This window comes from Crotalus tigris, unplaced genomic scaffold (genome assembly GCF_016545835.1).
Source record: "Crotalus tigris isolate CLP2741 ecotype Arizona unplaced genomic scaffold, ASM1654583v1 scf7180000019692.1526454, whole genome shotgun sequence".
Lineage (NCBI taxonomy): Eukaryota > Metazoa > Chordata > Lepidosauria > Squamata > Viperidae > Crotalus > Crotalus tigris.
In genome coordinates this window covers 101,582-121,279 of record NW_024097664.1, presented here as the reverse complement: position 1 = coordinate 121,279, position 19,698 = coordinate 101,582, and the positions used below count along the sequence as shown (strand labels likewise).

General features: G+C 49.1%; 1 protein-coding gene across 4 annotated transcripts in view; it reads left to right on the top strand.

Annotated features, from left to right (window-relative positions):
* The window catches only part of PTGS1 (prostaglandin-endoperoxide synthase 1), a 30,082-nt gene extending 11,549 nt beyond the window's left edge, over positions 1 to 18,533 (top strand). Inside the window, exons 1-12 of one of the 4 annotated variants that reach the window (XM_039364223.1) lie at positions 1,377 to 2,116; positions 2,365 to 2,848; positions 2,944 to 3,015; positions 7,046 to 7,162; positions 7,765 to 7,905; positions 8,103 to 8,246; positions 9,240 to 9,421; positions 10,803 to 10,886; positions 12,634 to 12,880; positions 14,142 to 14,428; positions 14,561 to 14,708; positions 16,288 to 18,533. In XM_039364223.1, the coding sequence (XP_039220157.1) occupies positions 2,842 to 2,848; positions 2,944 to 3,015; positions 7,046 to 7,162; positions 7,765 to 7,905; positions 8,103 to 8,246; positions 9,240 to 9,421; positions 10,803 to 10,886; positions 12,634 to 12,880; positions 14,142 to 14,428; positions 14,561 to 14,708; positions 16,288 to 16,649 (1,791 nt within the window). In that variant the 5' untranslated portion in view covers positions 1,377 to 2,116; positions 2,365 to 2,841 and the 3' untranslated portion in view covers positions 16,650 to 18,533. Of the gene's footprint in view, positions 1 to 1,376; positions 2,849 to 2,943; positions 3,016 to 7,045; positions 7,163 to 7,764; positions 7,906 to 8,102; positions 8,247 to 9,239; positions 9,422 to 10,802; positions 10,887 to 12,633; positions 12,881 to 14,141; positions 14,429 to 14,560; positions 14,709 to 16,287 lie in introns of those variants that run through there. The other 3 variants (XM_039364222.1, XM_039364221.1, XM_039364220.1) reach the window with 3 other exon arrangements.
* Positions 18,534 to 19,698: the final 1,165 nt, after the last annotated feature.

The following is a 19,698-nucleotide window of genomic DNA, read 5'->3' as shown; positions in this document are numbered from 1 at the left end:
AGAAAGGAAAGAAAGAAGAGAAGAAAAAAGGAAAGGAGAAAGAAGGGAAGGAAAAAGGAGAGAAAGAAGGGAAGGAAAAAGAGAAAGAAGGGAAGGAAAAAGGAAAGGAAAGGAGAAAGAGATGGAAAAAGGAAAGAGAAAGAAGGGAAGGAAAAGGAAAGGAGAAAGAGGAGGAGGAGGGGAGGAAGAAAGCTACGAAGACGTGTAAGCTTTTACGACAGCCCCTAATGCAATAAAAAATAGTCTGAATTCCTGATACTTTAGCAGAATGACCCTCCGTTGAGTTAACTAAACACTGACTTCCTGGAGAACAGCTCCCCACCTTAGAGATAAACATCTTGTGCTATGGGCCACTTTTTCACTAACTGCTTTCATAAATACATGACGTGTTCGCTTCATTTCTTTATTCCGAAAAAACTTCCTGTAACAATATACTGGCTTTTAAGGTTGACCTAAAAGACCTATCTACATCTCCAAACTGTCCCAAAACATACAAATCCCACTCCAACACCCACACACCCCATACACAAACATACTTAAGGAGACTTGCAGGATAGGATAAAATAGTCCAATAATAAAGGGTTAGCGGCTTAACCCTTTCCAAAATAAGCAAGGGTTTTCTAAAAACCTCCCAGGAGACGATAAGCAGTAGGAAAAACATGGAAAGAGAAAACGTTCACAATTAGATTTGGACTAAAAAGAAAAGAAAAAAAAAAGAACTACGATACGCTAAGCGCTAAACTCAATTTGATTTGAAAAGATTGTAAAGATATTTTAAAATTTAAAAACCTGGCAGGGGAAAAAAAAAAGCTCTTTGAAAGAGGCTGAGTCAAGTCAGAATCAGAATAGACCTGGAAGGGACCTTGGAGGTCTTCTAGTCCAGCCCCCTGCTCAAGCAGAAGCAAATAATCAGATTATTTGAAATCAGATTATTTGAAGATGTACTAGATCAGGGGTAGGCAACCTTGTCTCTTTTATGACTCGTGGACTTCAACTCCCAGAATTCCTGAGCCAGCATGGCTCAGCTTGGAAACCTCTCCCTGTCCCCTCAGCATGGCTGGCTCAGGAATTCTGGGAGTTGGTCCACAAGTCATAAAAGAGCCAAGATTGCCTACCCTTGATCTAAACTCATCAAATCATGATCTAGATCAGCGGTGGGGAAGACTTCAACTCCCAGAATTCCTGAGCCAGCATGAGGGAAACTATGGCCCCTTCATGACTTGTGGACTTCAATTCCCAGAATTCCTGAGCCAGTGTGGCTCAGCTTGGAAACCTCTCCCTTTCCCCCCCCAGCGTGGCTGGCTCAGGAATTCTGGGAGTTGAAGTCCACCAGTCATAAAAGAGCCAAGGTTGCCTACCCCTGCACTAGATGGATTTTTTTTTTTTTTTGCAGACCACAGCTTCTTGGTGACCATCCTAGGACACCTGCAGAAAAGATTTTCAAATCCGAAATTTCGTGGCAGACTCCACAGCCCCGATCTGTTTTACTCCTAGAAAGGCTTAAGAGTAACAAACCATCTTTCACGCTCTATCCAGCTTGTTTAAAGCCATGTTTCTAGACCAGACTTCCTGGAACGGTTGCTTTCCAGATGTGCTGGCATTAACAGCTGCTGGGGCTGCTGGAAACGGTAGTCCCAGCCCATCTGGATGCCATCCAGCTGGAGAATGCTATTCTGGAGTCTATCCAAAGATGCCTTTGAAATCTTCCCCTCCCACCCACACACACAAAAGCCTTGCGGCTTCATTCTTTTGGTAAATGCACTTCTACTGCTCCTCCTTGAAATTTACTGCTGGTTTGAAAGAATGCCACAAGAAAGAGAGAGAGAGAAAGAGAGAGAGAGAGAGAGAGAGAGAGAGAGAGAGAGAGAAATCCTTAGGCAAGACGAATATTTCAGACCAGCAAGGGGGAATGGAAAGAAGAATTTGCAAAATTAAAGCTTTTGTCTTCCCAGGGGTGTGTTCAGCGCACAGCAACCCTGATGCCTCCGAAGGTAACCTGGCTGAGAACAGACCTCCCAGCCACCACAACCACACGAACCCAGAACATCAGAAGACACCGCAAAGTTCAGAACAGCTGCTGAGTGGATGGCACCAAGGGCTGTCCGAAGAAAAATCGGTCAGTTCTGGGCCGGGGCTGCTAAGAATGTTTTCTAGGACGTCAGGGAGGCGTTGATAATGTGCCCTCCTCGGCAGCCCATCCCCGCTTAATTTAGACCGCCTTCCTGGCCAGCATAACGGGGCTTCCTCTCCCAGAATGTGGGCACCATGGCTGGGTCTCCCGGGCTGGTGAGGATTGGAGCAGTTCACGACCACCGATCCAAGCCAGGGTAGCTGAGGCGTTCACACCCAGCCTTTCCGAAGCAGGTTATTCTCTACCACTTTTCCTGGAGAAGCAAGCTACGAGAAGCTGGCTCGGAGCTTTGGATGAAGCGTGCCACGTACCCCCAAGCCTGCGACAACTACAGGGGTCCCCCAAAGCCCCCCATCGCTTCCTGAAGTCCGGAGTAAAAACCACAACGCGGTGTGACTGCTTATCTCCTGTATCTGGGGGAGAAAGGGTTGGGCAACTGGAGTGCCAGTCGGGCGCCCTAACAGAAGCTTCCTCGGATAGCTTTGGAGCTTCTGCTAAAGGTGTTTTGCCCAGCGCTGACACAAGATGCCCCTGGGCTCCTGCACCCACAGCCCAGAGTAGGCAGAGGCAAGGGAGGAGGAGGAGGAGCGTTGGAGGAAGGTGGAGACCAAGCTGCTTGGAGAAAAAGTCCAGGAGCTGCTCAGCAGCCTGGTGGAAGCAGAGCGACCCTCCCTGCCTCTCTACCTCCTTCCTTCCTTCTCTGCTGCACCATGCACTGTAAGTCCCAGGCGAGTTCCTGCCTTCCCCCCCCCCCATCCACACCTTCCTCCCACCCACCCCCCACTCCCACCTATTTCCTTTTCTGTTTCTAGGCTTGTGGTCCTCCTGCTTGCCCTTGGCGTTGCTAGTGGGTCTGAACGCCAGCCCAGGAGAGTCCAGTTCAGGTAGGGCGAAAGAGGGCGAGAAAGCCAGCCGTTTGAAACAGACCTGGCTATATGGGGGGGGGAGCGGGGGCTTGGCTGCCCCCTTTTGCCCAAAGTTGTTGCCACTTTGCAACTCTTGAATGTGACAGAGATGCGCAGGGCATGATTGCGTGCAGGACTGGGGTCTTATGAGTCGGGGTGGATTTTATCCGGACCCACTCACCGTTTCTGGACCCCTCCGGGGACTTGGCGCTGCAATTTAGCATTTGTGATTGTTGAAGCATATTGGAAATTGGTTCGGAAGTAAAGGATGGAAACTGTCTTAGCAAAGCAACGGCTCCGTTGCTACCATCTAAGGACAGAGGCACCGCTGAAGGATTTTAACACCGTGAACCCGGCTGGCAGAGGTTGGGTACCAACGTGGTTTGGCACTGGCTGAATTTTTAATTCTCCAGCATAGCTTGTAAGCTGGACTTGAACGGTGTGAATCTGAAGTTTGAGAGAGTTTAGCCGGATCTGAATCCTGGTTGAGAAGCTGGTTCAGAAGAGGCAGAGAGAGTCCGCTAGAGGCAGCAATTCTGCATTTTCCCGGAATTGATTGTTTCTTGCCCAAATTTTGCTAAGGGCTTTTTGTTTTCTGTTTTTTTTTAAATGGAAGCAATAATGGGAAAAAAAAAAATCTCTGCGTTCCAGCATCTTCTTTTGTCCCACCCTTCCCGCTGGGTGGTTTTTCCCTAATAAAACTTTGTGCGCCTATAATGGTCCCTGTATTTTGCACAACTGTCGGGCTCAAAGACTCGTCCGCTTCCTGGAGGCTGCATGTTCTTCACCATTTGGACCAGTCCGGTTGTGTCTTGTTGCTTCTTGGTCATCTCCCGATTCCCTTTGCTTCCACTCTCCCTTTCAGCAAGGGCACGGGTTCAATTGAGTCCATAAATCTCCCTCTTTTCCAGCTGTTCAAAGGCCCTCATGAGGCTTTTCTCCTAGGCCGCCTCTAGGACTTCAGAATCTTATCTTTCATGACTCCAACGGGTTCTCAAAATTAGCCTTAAAAATCAAAGGCTTCCCAGACCGTTCTCAGCTTCCTGGATACCATCCATGCTTAGTTCAGACCGTATCTTGAGGTCTTATCAGGGCTCTGTCTTTTAAGAGACTATAAAAACCACTCTTTGCCCCAAGGGCTGCTGAAGACGGACACGAAGGGAAGGCAATGCAATTGTTTGAGACCAGGAGTCACCAGGGCTGACCGCTCTGGGTCCTTAGGACCAACCTCTGCCCCAGAACACAAACATGCACCAGGACTGTAACCCACGATAAACCCTCACATTCCCCTTTCCACTTACTGCAACTTGGAAGAGCATCCAGTTCTGGTGACCACAATGCAAAAAAGATGTTGAGACTCTAGAAAGACTGCAGAGAAGAGCAACAAAGATGCTTATGGGGCTGGAGGCTAAAACAGTTGCAGGAACTGGGTATGCATAGTCTAGAAAAAAAAAGGACTAGGGGGGACACCATTGCAGTATTCCAGTATTTGACGGGCTGCCACAAAGAAGAGGAGGGTCAACCTATTTTCCAAAACACCAGAGGGCAAGACAAGAAACAACCGATGGAAACTAATCAAAGAGAGAAGCAACCTGGAATTAAGGAGAAACTTCCTAACAGTGAAGACAATTAACCAGTGGAACAGCTTTGCCTTCAGACATTGTGGATGCTCCATTACTGGACACTTTTAAATAAAGACTGTGTTCTAATATCTCAGGGGCTGCCACAAAGAAGATGGTGTCAAGCTATTCTCCAAGGCGCCTGAAGGCTGGACAAGAAGCAACGGGTGGAAACTAAGCAAGGAGAAGCAACCTGGAACTAAGGAGAAACTTCCTGACAGTTAGAACAATTAACCAGTGGAACAACCTGCCTCCAGAAGTTGTTGATGCTCCAACACTGGAGGTTTTTAAGAAGAGACTGGACAGCCACTTGTCTGAAATGGTATAGGATTCCCTGCCTGAGCAGGGGGTTGGACTAGATGACCTCCAAGATCCCTTCCAACTTTACTATTATTATTATTATTATTATTATTGTCTAAAATGGTATAGGATCCCCTGCTTGAGCAGGGGGTTGGAGTAGAAGACCTCCACGATTCCTTCCAACTCTATTTTTCTATGTTCTTCAAGTTTATCTCAGTCCTAGATGCTGTTTTTTCTTCTCCAGACATGAAACAGGCACCACCCTGAGATGGGTGGCAGATAGGAAGTTTGTTTAGCACTTTACAATTCACAAAGAGTCACGGCAGACTCAACTGCTGACATCTGGCCTGGCTTTGCAGCTGCTAAAAAAAAAAAAAAAAAAAACTCTGCAGAGTGATGCAATCCCCATCACGACAAAGGGGTGCTGTGCAGGCTTCCTGCTTCGACAAGACCGAAGTTTTTAAAAGTAAAGCTGTCATGTTAAAGCAACTTACCTGTTGCTTTATAACTATTGCATTGTGTGGTTAACGTCGTGTCGGTTAAAAAGAAAGAAAGAAAGAAAGAAAGAAAGAAAGAAAGAAAGAAAGAAAGAAAAAGAAAGAAAGAAAAGAAAGAAAGAGAAAGGAAGGAAGGAAGGAAGGAAGGAAAGAAAGAAAGAAAGAAAGAAAGAAAGAAAGAAAGAAAGAAAGAAAGAAAGAAAGAAAAAAAAAAAAAAAGCAAACAGACTTAGATCCAATCTGAAGTTAATTTGCCTCTTGGCTATTACGGTAGCTACATTAAATAAACTCTTCTACAAGTTTTGGCTCACAAGTCAACAACCCCTTGCGTCAAATTTGCTGCCGAGTTGTCGGTGTGAGGGCACACTTCAATGCAGCCCAGTGACAAATGCAGGTAGCCCTCATCTCACAATAGTTCTTTTAGTGACCGTTCCAAGTGACAACAGCACTGAAAAAAGGGACTTACGACTTTGTTTCACAGTTACGACCTTTGCAGCCTCCCCAGGTCACGTGATCAAAATCCAGACACTTGGCAACTGGCATGTACTTGTGACGGTTGCAGTGTCCCACGGTCAGGCGATCCTCTTTTTGCGAACTTCCGGTGAGCAAAGTCAATGGGGGAAGTCAGATTCGCCGAATGACCACGTTGCTAATTTAAACAACCGCCGCGATTCACTTAAGAAAGGTCATAAAGTGGGGCAAAACCAAGCGTCTGGATTTTGATCGCGTGAGCCTGGGGAAGCTGCAAAGGTCGTAACTGTGAAAAAAGTCGTAAGTCCCTTTTTTCAAATGTCTTGTCAACCTTGCTAACGTCGGATGTTCTTGCTTTGACAACGTATGGAGATGCCGCCATTTTCCTTCTTACATTTTACTCTTAGAATTAGAGAAATAGATGATACTGGGGGGGGAGGAGGAGGAATGTGCACGGGAGTTTAGTTAGACATAACAATATTGTAACTCGGGTGAGAACCAAGGTTTTTTGAAATAAGAGATGATAAGAAATGGCGGATCTGGAGAACAGGAGGGAAAGCCTGCATTTCAAACTAATTGGAGAATGTGATTTGCGAGGAGGGAATTGTGCTCGATACTACGTGCTCAGGGGAGGGGAATTCAGATTTTGGCTTGGCTTGTGTACGTGCCGAAGTGATGCTTCTCGAATCAAGATTCTTTAAGGTAAACAATGCCTCGAAGTTTCATTTGTCGGAACCATGACACGTCTCACTTAACCACAGAAACGTTGGGCTCCATTGTGAGGGTAAGTCGAGGATTAAGTGCAAACCACATTTCCTGACGTGAAAACAGACCTGGGCGAAGCCTCCCCCAAAGAGCAAATTTATTACTTTGCAGCGTTCAGATTGATTAAGAAGCCGGAACGACTTCCCGTAGCCTCAGGGCTAGTCATTTGAGCTTTTACACACAGAAGTCTTGACTGATTGATCTATCAAGTTTCCACACCGCCCTTCTCTTGCTTGAGTGACGCTGGACGGTTTCCTCGATTTGTCAGTGATCACGTTTCAGGCCCTGCTCATTTTTATTATTATTTTTTGTGATTTTGCTTCTTGACCTTCCTTGCTTCTCTTTCTGTCCTTGCAGTGGACCCCTGCTGCTATTTCCCCTGCCAACACAGTGGTTTGTGCGTCCGGATTGGCACGGAGGACTATGAATGTGATTGTACCCGGACGGGATACTATGGCACCAACTGCAGCTCGGGTGAGTATCGCTTTCGACGACGTCTGTGTACGCAGAGAGAAGCTGAGGCTCAGAGGCTCCGTGTTCAGAGGCAGTCTACCTCAACGTACCCTCCCCTCACTCCCCAGAACTGAGAAGGGAAGCTTCCCGTTGGTTCTTCCTGGTAAATCCTCCAAACGGGACATCTTTTAAGGCAGTGGTTCTCAACCTTTTTAATGCCGCGATCCCCCCCCAACCGGTCGTAAGTCGAGAACTACTCAACCGGTCGTAAGTCGAGGACTACTCAACGGGTGCAGCACCGTTTGCAGAATGGGACTTTTGGCGGGCTCAGCAGGGCAGAGACAGCCTGGACAATTCCTATTGGCTTTTGAAAGCCAATAGAATTAGACTCCTATTCAAGAGAGTCTATTCTATTGGCTTTCAAAAGCCAATAGAATAAAAGGGAGTAGCAGAGCTAAGGAAAAGGGGGAAAAAAATGGCGGACTGCGTTGTTTGGCGACCCCCGTGAAATGGTCGTTCGACCCCAAATGGGGTCCCGACCCACAGGTTGAGAACCACTGTTTTAAGGGAATATCTCTGGCTTTTTAAAAATTTCTTTGCCGTGCCCCCCTCCCCCTCCGCAGCGGAGTTCTGGACATGGCTGTACGACACCCTGAAGCCGAGCCCGTCTTCCGTTCATCACTTGCTGACCCACTTCCGCTGGCTGTGGAGCCTGGTCAACCGGACTTTCCTCCAAGGTCTTCTGATGCGACTGGTGTTGACGGGTGAGCGGGCGAGGGCTCAGGCAGGCCAAAGAGATTGGCGCTCCTCTTCTTCAGAAAGGCTGCCCGCCCTCTTGGATTGGAGAGGCTCACCAGGCCCAGACCCGCCCAGCTGCCAGTCCCGGGACACCCCCTACCCTGCGAGTCCTAGGTGCCCGCTCTCTGAAGTCTCCTCCATCTTCCTGCCTCTCGCCCTGCAGCCCGGGCCAACCTGATCCCCAGCCCGCCCACCTTCAGCGGCAACTACGGATACCTGAACTGGGAATCCTACAGCAACCTCAGCTACTTCACCCGCATCCTCCCGCCGGTGCCCCCCAACTGCCCCACTCCGATGGGAGTGAAAGGTACTTCGCGGTGTAGCCCCCTTTCCCGGCTGCCTGGCTCTGCTTTGTCAGGAGGAGGAGGAGGAGGGAGGAGAAGAAGGAGGAGGATAAGAAGGAGGAGGAGGGAGAAGAAAAAGGAGGAGGGGGAGGAGGGAGGAGGAGGAGAGAGAAGAAGAAGGAGGAAAAGGATGAGGGAGAAGAAGGAGGAGGATAAGAAGGAGGAGGGAGAATAAAAAGGAGGAGGGGGAGGAGGGAGAAGGAGGAGGGGGAGGAGGAGGAGAGAGAAGAAGGAGGAGGAGGAGGAAGAGGATGAGGGAGAAGAAGAAGGAGGAAGAGGTGGAGGGAGAAGAAGGAGGAGGAGGAGGAGGGGGAGGGGGAGGGGGAGGAGGGATAAGGAGGAGGAGGAGGGGGAGAAGAAGGAGGAGGAGGAGGGGGAGGAGGGAGAAGGAGGAGGAGGAAGAAGGAGGTAGAAGGAGGAGGATGGGGAGGAGGAGGAAGAAGGAGGAGGGGGAGGTGGGAGGAGGGACAGGTGGAGGAAGAAGAAGAAGGAAAGGGGAGGAGGAGGAGGAGGAAGAGAAGAAGAAGAAGAGGGAAAGAAGGAAGAGGATAAGGAGGAGGAGGAGGGAGAAGAAGGAGGAGGAGGGGGAGGAGGGAAAAGGAGGGAGAAGAAGAAGAAGGAGGAGGAGGAGGAAGAGGATGAGGGAGAGGAAGAAGGAGGAGGGAGAGGTGGAGGGAGAAGAAGGAGGGAGAGGTGGAGGGAGAAGAAGGAGAATAAGGAGGAGGAGGGGAGGGGGAGAAGAAGAGAGAGAGGGAGAAGAAGGAGGAGGAGGAGGGTTGCAGAATACTTGGCTCTCCCTGAACATGGTTGTTTTCTTCGAGATCTTTCATGATCCAACTAGGTAAAATCACCAGTGTAGAAGGGAGTGGAATTTGTGGAATGGAGGAGGAGGAGGAGGAGACTTGCACATGCCCAGGAGACCAGACCCGGGCACGGCTTCCTTCTTTGCCTCCCAGGACCACTGGAGCTGCCAGGAGCCGAGCTGGTGGCCGAAGAACTTCTCCTGCGCCGGACTTTCCATCCGGACCCGCAGAGGACCAACCTGATGTTCGCCTTCTTTGCCCAGCACTTCACCCACCAGTTCTTCAAGACGTTTGGGAAGATGGGCCGGGGATTCACCCGGGCTCTGGGCCACGGGGTGAGGGGAGAGAGACGCAGGCCCCAACCTTCGCCTCCCCAGATTAGGATGGGCAACCTGGCTGGGAGGCTGTGGGGGGCGGATCCTGAGACGGGGAAGGGCCAGGCTTCGCCCCAAAGCGGAATTTGGAGGCCTCCCGTCTTAGCTCTGGTGGGGAGGCTCCTGAGGAGGGCAGAGCCGGAGCCCCCGGGATTGATTCAAGGGTCCCCAGCGTTTCTCTCCTGGAAGCTTTCGAGAAGAGAGTGGGCTGCCTTCAGTTGGAAAAGGTGTGGCGTCTCCTGCTTGGGCAGGGGGTTGGACTAGATGACCTCCAAGGTCCCTTCCAACTCTGTTGCTCTCTGTTCTGTTCTATTCTATTCTATTCTATTCTATATTCCATTCTATATTCTATATTCTATTCTATATTCTATTCTGTATTCTATATTCTATTCTATTCTATTATTCTATTCTATTCTATTTTCTATTCTACTCTATTCTATTCTATATTCTATTCTATATTCTATATTCTGTTCTGTATTCTATATTCTATGTTCTATTCTGTATTCTATATTCTATTCTACTATTCTATTCTTTCTTATTCTATTCTATTCTATTCTATATTCTATTCTATTTTCTATTCTATTTTCTATTCTATATTCTATATTCTATTCTATTCTATTTTCTATTCTGTTCTATATTCTATATTCTATTCTGTATTCTATTCTATTCTATTCTATTCTGTTTTATTCTATTATTCTATTCTATTCTATTCTATTATTCTATTCTATATTCTATTCTATTTTCTATTCTACTCTATTCTCTTCTATATTCTATTCTACATTCTATATTCTATTCTGTATTCTATATTCTATATTCTATTCTGTATTCTGTATTCTATATTCTATTCTATTCCATTCCATTCCATTTTTATTATTCTATTCTATTCTATTCTATTCTATTCTATTCTATTCTAGTCTAGTCTAGTCTAGTCTAGTCTAGTCTAGTCTAGTCTAGTCTATTCAGAACAGAACAGAACAGAACAGAACAGAACAGAGCTGGAAGGGACCTTGGAGGTCTTCTAGGCCAGCCAGATTAACTGCATGACCTTGGGGCACAGCAACGGTCATAAGCACGAACCCCCTCCTGATCATCTGAATTTCGATCCCGTGGCTGTGGGGGATGCTGCAAAGGCCGTAACTGTAGAAAACGTCCCTAAGTCCATTTTTCCGGTGGCGCTGTGACTTTGAACGGTCGCTAAATGATCTATTGTAAGTCGAGGACCACCTGTACTGAACCACCTTCCCCTCTCTCACACACACACAACACAAACACACACGCTCGCATAGACCCAAAGGAGACAGGGGAACGACTCACCCATAGTTACGTCGGCTCTTCCCTGCAGGTGGACCTTGGCCACATCTACGGAGACAACCTGGAACGCCAGCATCACCTGCGCCTGTTCAAGGACGGGAAGCTGAAATACCAGGTGAGAAGGTTAAATAAGTCTCTGGCAGCCTGTGCAAACTCTTAACTGGGGGGGGGGGAGTTTGTGCCTGGCTGTGGATTTCACCCCCCACCCCACCCCCACCCTAGAAAGCATCTCCTCTTATCTCCTATCACCAAATTTTCACAGTTCCAAAGCACCTGGAGGCAGGACAAGAAGCAACGCGTGGAAACTAATCAAGGAGAGAAGCAACCTAGAACTAAGGAGAAATTTCCTGACAGTGAGAACAATTAACCAGTGGAACAACCTGCCTCCATAAGCGGTGAATGCTCCAACACTGGAAGTTTTTAAAAAGAGACTGGACAGCCATTTGTCCGAAATGGTATAGGGTTTCCTGCCTGAGCAGGGGGTTGGACTAGATGACCTCCAAGGTCCCTTCCAACTTTACTACTATTACTGTTACTATTTGCTGGACCACTCTGCCGCTCGTTCCCAGCGAGAATGGGTGGATGGCGGGTGGAGTCCAAGATGAAGAGAAAACTTCCCAGCTTCCTTCCCCCGCATCTGCCTACCCCCTACTTTGGGGGGAATTTAGCAATGGGAGGGGGGGCTCCTTTGCCCGCCCAGGTGTATTTTTCTTTGTAGCAAATGAAACACAAGACAAAAATGATATTGTGCAAGCAAGAGCGCAGCAGACCCCAAAGCCTTGACTCTACCTTTGATGGGATGCCAGTTGTTTGATAACAGCCTTGTCAGAGCTGTTATCCAGAACAGCCGATGGCAACAACTGGGGAAGCTAGGAAGTCCTTCTATGATGCTTGGGATGGGATGGGACGGGAGGGAAGAGAAGAGAAGAGAAGAGAAGAGAAGAGAAGAGAAGAGAAGAGAAGAGAAGAGAAGAGAAGAGAAGAGAAGAGAAGAGAATATGGAATAGAGAAGAGAAGAGAAGAGAATAGTTGGGACGGATCTTGGAGGTCTTCTAGTCGCCTTGCTTAGGCAGGAAACTTTATACTATTTCAGACAAGTGGCTGTCCAGACTTTTCTTAAAAATCTCCAATCTTGGAGCATTCACAACTTCTGGAGGCAAGCTGTTCCACTGGTTAATTGTTCTCACTGTCAGGAAATTTAGAATAGAATAGAATCTGGAAAGGACCTTGGAGGTCATCTGGTCCAGCCCCCCACTCAAGCAGGAGAACCTACACCATTTCAGACAGGTGGATGTCCAGTCTCTTCTTAAAAACCTCCAGTGATGAAGCACCCATAACTTCTGGAGGCAGGCTGTTCCACTGGTTAATTGTCCTCACTGTCAGGAAGTTTCTCCTTAATTCCAGGTTGCTTCTCTCCTTGATTAGTTCCCATCCGTTGTTTCTTGTCCTGCCCTCTGGAGCTTTGGAGAATAAATTGATCCCCTCCTCTTCTTTTTGGCAGCCCCTCCAATACTGGAACCCAGCTATCATGTCACCCCTAGACCTTTTTTTCTCTAGACTAGCCAAACCCAAATTCTGCAACTGTTCTTCATAGGTTTTTGTCTCCAGGCCTTTAATCATCTTAGTTGCTCTTCTTTGGACTTTTTCCAAAGTCTCCACATCTTTTTTTTTTTGTCATGTGGTGACCAAAACTGGGTGCTGCATTCCAGGTGTGGCCTTACTAAGACTTTATAAAGTGGCATTAATACTTCAGGTGATTTTTATTCCATGCCTCTGTTTATACAACCAAGGATTGTTTTAGCTTTTTTTGGCTAACGTGGTCCCCATCTTCTAAGTGTGATCCTTTGTCCTTCTCTCCCCAGGTGATGAAGGGAGAAATGTACCCCCCAACAGTGATGGAAGCCGCCGTGCACATGATCTACCCACAAGGCACCCCCCCGGAGCAGAGGTTTGCCATAGGCCAAGAGGTCTTTGGTCTTCTTCCAGGCCTTCTGATGTATGCCACCCTCTGGCTGCGGGAGCACAATCGTGTCTGTGACCTGCTGAAGCAAGAACACCCTACCTGGGACGATGAGCAGCTGTTCCAGACCGCCCGGCTTATTCTGACAGGTGGGCAGGTTGTCCAAGCTGCCTATTGTGAGTTTGGGGTTCATAGGAAGTCCCAAACAGGCAACGTAAATAAGCTACTATTTAATTATTGTCCCAACTCTTAGCTATTTCAGAAGGAATTGTAGATGCCTTCACAGCCATTGCCATTTTCTGCAGTGTGCGTGTGTGTGTGTGTATTTGGACAACTTGAGTTGTCACCTGAAAAACTATCGTAACAAAATGAAATCCAATGGTGAAAAAAAGAAGGTTAAAAAAAAGTAAGGTCACCACGATGTAAACAAGATGTTGAGACTCTAGAAAGAGTGCAGAGAAGAGCAACAAAGATGATCAGGGGACTGGAGGCTAAAACATATAAAGAACGGTTGCTGGAATTGGGTATGTCTAGTTTAATGAAGAGAAGGACGAGGGGGGACATGATAGCATCTTCCTATATCTCAGGGGCTGCCCCAAAGAAGAGGGAGTCAAGCTATTCTCCAAAGCACCTGAAGGCAGGACAAGAAGCAACGGATGGAAACTAATCAAGGAGAGAAGCAACATAGAACTAAGGAGAAAGTTCCTGACAGTTAGAACAATTAACCAGTGGAACAACCCGCCTCCAGAAGTTGTGGGTGCTCCAACACTGGACATTTTTAAGAAAAGATTGGACAACCAATTTGTCTGAAATGGCATAGGGCAGGGGTAGGCAACCTCGGTTCTTTTATGACTGGTGAACTTCAACTCCCAGAATTCCTGAGCCAGCCACGCTGAGGAGAAAGGGAGAGGTTTCCAAGCTGAGCCACGCTGGCTCAGGAATTCTGAGAGTTGAAGTCCACAAGTCATAAAGCGTCCTAGGCCTAGGCTAGGGGTAGGCCACCTTGGCTCTTTTATGACTTCAACTCCCAGAATTCCTGAGCCACCCACGCTGAGGAGAAAGGGAGAGGTTTCCAAGCTGAGCCACGCTGGCTCAGGAATTCTGGGAGTTGAAGTCCACGAGTCATGAGGGGGCCATAGTTCCCCCATGCTGGCTCAGGAATTCTGGGAGTTGAAGTCCTCAAGTCATGAAGGGGCCATAGTTCCCCCATGGTGGCTCAGGAATTCTGGGAGTTGAAGTCCACGAGTCATAAAAGAGCCACGGTTGCCTACCCCTGGCATAGGGTTTCCTGCCTGAGCAGGGGGCTGGACTAGAAGACCTCCGAGGTCCCTTCCGAGTCTGTCATTCTAAAATTCTAAATTGGCCATGGCTACAAGGCTGCTCCTCCCTCCCTCCCTCTGCTCTTTCCAGGTGAGACGATCAAAATTGTCATTGAGGATTACGTCCAGCATCTCAGCGGCTACCACTTTAAGCTGACGTTTGCACCCGAGCTTCTATTTGGAGCCCAGTTCCAGTACCAGAACCGCATCGCTCTGGAGTTCAACCAGCTGTACCACTGGCACGCCTTAATGCCCAATTCCTTCCAGCTGCCCGACAGAGAATACAGTTACGACCAGTTCCTGTTCAACAGCACTCTTTTCACCCACTACAGCATAGAGACCCTGGTAGAGGCCTTTTCCAAGCAGCGAGCTGGACAGGTGGGTCAGGGGCAAGATCCAAGGGCGTCTGTTTGCGGAGCGGGGGGTTACATCCAGCCTGTCGTCTTCTTCTTCTAACGTGCCAATTCTGAGCGATCTTGACAAAGGACCTTTTCTGGCTCTCCTTTTCAGATCGGCGGGAAGCCGAATATCAACAAGCACCTTCTCAAAGTGGCTATTGGAGTTATCAAGGAATCGCGGCTGATGCGTCTCCAGCCTTTTAATGAATACCGAAAGAGGTTCCATCTGAAGCCGTACACGTCCTTCCGGGAACTGACAGGTAATAGCCCCAGAAGAAGCCTCTAAGTCAACTTCTTGAGATGCTGTCACCATGTATGAACCTCTTGAAGGAACTGCCATGGCTGTGTTAGGTACAAGAATGAGGACATGTCCCTATCTGGAAAGCTAAGCTGAACGTTTTAGATTAGATTAGATTAGATTAGATTGCCTTTATCGTCATTTTTCCTGTGGGCACAATGGCACACCTTAAAAATGAAATTTAGTTGCTTGCTCTCAAAGTGTACACATACACATTTAAAACATACTATATACAACATAATGTATAAACCAGGGGTAGGCAACCTTGGCTCTTTTATGACTCGTGGACTTCAACTCCCAGAATTCCTGAGCCAGCCATGCTGAGGGGAAAGGGAGAGGTTTCCAAGCTGAGCCGTGCTGGCTCAGGAATTCTGGGAGTTGAAGTCCACGAGTCATAAAGCGGCCTAGGCCAGGGATAGGCAACCTTGGCTCTTTTATGACTGGTGGACTTCAACTCCCAGAATTCCCGAGCCAGCCATGCTGAGGGGACAGGGAGAGGTTTCCATGCTGAGCCATGCTGGCTCAGGAATTCTGGGAGTTGAAGTCCACGAGTCATAAAAGAGCCAAGGTTGCCTACCGCTGGTATAAGGTCTCCTGTCTGAGCAGGGAGCTGGACTAGAAGACCTCCAAGGTCCCTTCCAACTCTTTTATCTAGCTAGACAAAGTCCATCTGGGTTGACATGCCAATCTCTAACCTACCTGATATATAATCATCCCAGAATTAGGAATTCTGGGAGTTGAAGTCCACGAGTCATAAAAGAGCCAAGGTTGCCTACCTCTGGACTATAGCTCTACATCCTTACATATAAGGAATATATAAATATTAATCACTGTCCATCTTGAATACATAATGGAAGGAGGAAGCTTGAGAGTTCACAAGGTTGATACTGTATGGAACAAAGCTGGGACTGAATCTGGATGTTCTGCTTCGGATACCACGGAGTCCCCTCCTCCCAGAAGGGAACAAGGAAAACTGGTCATGGAGAGGATGTGTAGCATCCCAGACAATGCTGCAGACCCTGGTCACGCAACGCTTCTGTGCTATGTCCTGGATGGAAGGGAGGGAACTGCCAATCATCTTTTCTGCTGTCCTCACCACTCTCTGCACCGCCTTCCTGTCCGAAGCAGCGATGCTTCCAAACCAGACAGTGATGCCATATGACAGGATGCTCTCGATCGACTCTCTTAGAAAGTGGTCAGGACAGGGGAAGGAAGATGAATTTGTGGGGATGACAGGAGAAGAGGAAGAGTTCTTTGAAGGCTTGTCCAAGTAGACTTGTACAGTTGTGTGGATGTAAACGATTCCTTCCATCCTAAAGCATTTGTTGAGCATTGAAAACATCAACGGGCCCCTTCCCTGTTTTTACTTTGAAGACGTCTCGCTTCTCGTTCAAGAAGCTTCTCCAGCTCTTCCAAAATAGCTTTTCCACAGTGGGTGGAGCAGCAGGAAAGCCAAGTCCAGGTGTGGACAATCTTGGTAGGTCCTTCACAAGCTGAGGTGCCTCATTGCCCGATTTCTCTCTTTTCTCTCCTGGATGCAGATGATGAAAATATGGTTGCCAAACTAGAAGCGCTGTATGGAGACATTGATGCTCTGGAGTTCTTTCCCGGCCTGTTGGTGGAGAAGACCTACTCCAACGGCATCTTTGGACAGAGCATGATAGAGATGGGGGCTCCCTTCTCCTTGAAGGGGCTCCTGGGGAACCCCATCTGCTCCCCCGAATACTGGAAGCCCAGCACTTTTGGCGGTGCCGCTGGCTTCCGAATCGTGAACACGGCAAGCTTGGAAAAACTGGTCTGCCTGAACGTCAAGCGGTGTCCCTATGTGGCTTTCCACACGCCCGACCACGGAGAGGCTCCTGAAGGCTCGGAGGAGAAGCAGCGACCTTCAACGGAGCTCTAACCAGGCTTTCTTCGGTCGAGTTATACAGGTAGTCCTCAACTTACAACAGTTCATTTAGTGCCTGCTCGAACTCACAACGGCACTAGGAAAAAAAGTGACCTAAGGACCGTTTTTCACAGCTACGACCTTCGCAGCGTCCCCACGATCACGTGATCAAAATTCAGAGGCTTGGCTACCGGTTCACATTTAGGACGGTCGCAGTGTCCCGGGGGAATCCCGTGGTCTCCTTTTGCGACCTCCCAAGAGGCAAAGTCCATGGGGGAAGACAGCTTCCCTTAACGAGCGCGCGACTAATTTAAACAACCGCAGCGATTCGCTTAACAAACGTGGCAAGGAAAGTCGTAAAACGGGGGGGTGGGGGAACTCAGTGAACAAATGTCTCACTTAGCCACAAAAATTTGATCGTAAGTCGAGGATGACCTGTACTTACGTCCTCCAGGCTTTGAGACCAGGAGGTCATGACGGCAGAGCAAGGAGGAGAATGAGTGTGTGTATGTGTATGTGGATCTGTGGCCTGTCTCCCTCAGTTTGTAACCCAGACCTCTCCTCATAGATTTAGGACAGTGGTGGTGAACCTTTTAGAGGCCTAGTGCCTAAAACCCGCTCCATCCCCCAACCCTGCCCCTGCTACGCCCCCACCCCACTCGCCTGCAGGACCATCTACCGCCTCCACAGCCCACCGTAGCAGATCTTCCAGGCAGCCCAGCAGCATTGTGGACATGCCTTCTGCCCGCGCCACACAGCATTATCTACGCACGACGGGGTGCGAGGGTGGCGTCTTGTCCCTGCTGACAAGTGCTTGGTTGTGCTGCTCCGTGCGGGCTGTGTCCAGGGGCGACTCTCCTCTGGGGAGAGCTGCTGGTGAGGAGGGGGCCGTGGGGGAAGGCGTGGCTGGGGCGACAGCGGGTGTGCCCACAGAGGGCTCTGAGTGCCGCCTCTGGCACGCCTGCCATAGGTTCGCCACCACTGGTTTAAGATGTTCAGGTGCCCACCATTGGTCGCACCCCCTTCGCCCCCCAGCTATCTTCCTCAGCCGATTTATAGCCAGCTTTCCTCCTCCGCTGACCCTCCCCCGGCCATTATCCACAGCCTCCACCCCTTGCCCTTCCTCCCTGCCCATTTGTCCAGACACTAAGATGGGCGCCTAAACGTCTCTTCCTACTCCTCACATTCTGCAAATGCCTCCAGGATCCTATCCAGAGAGGAGAGAAAGCACCAGCTCAGTTGACTGGAAGGAATCCATCCCTGGCTGATCACCTGGTGGTCTTCCCTTCCCCTCCCCTCTGCCCTCTTTTATCTTTGCCTTTCGTAGCTGCTCCCGGGACGGTAGAGGTAGAACAAGTTGTGCAAAAGGAACTGGGGAGGACCAAACCTGCTCTAGGTGAGAGTTTAGCGACCGCCTCCATCTCTGCTTTCAAATTTATTTATGCAGCTGTGTGCCTTTATCTCTGGATTAAAAAAAACAAAAGAAAAAAAAAATCTACAGCAAAACAGGCTGACCACAGACGAGAGATGGAGCTTCTCCAATGGCAAAGGGACGAAGTAAGGGGTGGAAGGGTTCTGCTTAGGGGCACCAGTTGGGGAAGACACTGGAATGGAGTCTGGGGTCCAGGAGAGCCCCTAAGATCTATTCCAATGCCAACAGGAAGTCAAGCCCCACCGACACCACCATCTCAGGAGAAGGTCAAAAACTAGACAACTGTCCGGTGCAGATTTTGACATCAGTCAAAAACCACACAGACACATCTTTGGAGACCCGATTTAGTCCTACAAATATCCCGAAGTCCACAAATCATGAAGGGGCCATAGTTCCCCCATGCTGGCAGAAGAATTCTGGGAGTTGAAGTCCACCAGTCATGAGGGGGCCATAGTTCCCCCATGCTGGCTGAGGAATTCTGGGAGTTGAAGTCTGCAAGTCATGAAGGGGCCAAAGTTTCCCTCATGCCGGCTCAGGAATTCTGGGAGTTGAAGTCCACAATCATGAAGGGGCCATAGTTCCCCCATGCTGGCTCAGGAATTCTGGGAGTTGAAGTCCACAAGTCATGAAGGGGCCATAGTTCCCCCATGCTGGCTGAGGAATTCTGGGAGTTGAAGTCTGCAAGTCATGAAGGGGCCAAAGTTTCCCTCATGCTGGCTCAGGAATTCTGGGAGTTGAAGTCCACAATCATGAAGGGGCCATAGTTCCCCCATGCTGGCTCAGGAATTCTGGGAGTTGAAGTCCACAAGTCATGAAGGGGCCAAAGTTTCCCTCATGCTGGCTCAGGAATTCTGGGAGTTGAAGTCCACAAGTCATGAAGGGGCCAAAGTTTCCCCCATGCTGGCTCAGGAATTCTGGGAGTTGAAGTCCACAATCATGAAAGGGCCATAGTTCCCCCATGCTGGCTCAGGAATTCTGGGAGTTGAAGTCCACAAGTCATGAAGGGGCCATAGTTCCCCCATGCTGGCTGAGGAATTCTGGGAGTTGAAGTCTGCAAGTCATGAAGGGGCCAAAGTTTCCCTCATGCTGGCTCAGGAATTCTGGGAGTTGAAGTCCACAATCATGAAGGGGCCATAGTTCCCCCATGCTGGCTGAGGAATTCTGGGAGTTGAAGTCCACAAGTCATGAAGGGGCCATAGTTCCCCCATGCTGACTCAGGAATTCTGGGAGTTGAAGTCCACAAGTCATGAAGGGGCCATAGTTCCCTCATGCTGGCTGAAGAATTCTATGGTCAACACCTTCTCACCGGGCGCAGGTGTGGCACCTGCCACCCCCTCCGGGATGCTACCTTTCCGCTCCCATCATCCCCACTCTGCGCACACTGGCTGGGGAGGAGGGAGCATAATCCATCCGGAGGGCACAGCTGGGGACGGCTGCTGCAACCCAGGCAGGCCCTGGGGCTCCAGGGGTTTGTCTCAGCAGCTGCCAGAGTTCATTTGGAGAGGAGGAATGACATAAGCAAATGTTTACTGTCTGAATGACTAGTGCATGTAAACAAACGTTTACTGCCTGAGTCACCCATGCATCTGCAGAGCGCCCATCCACGGTTAAGGACGCGGCCTCCTTGCCTGA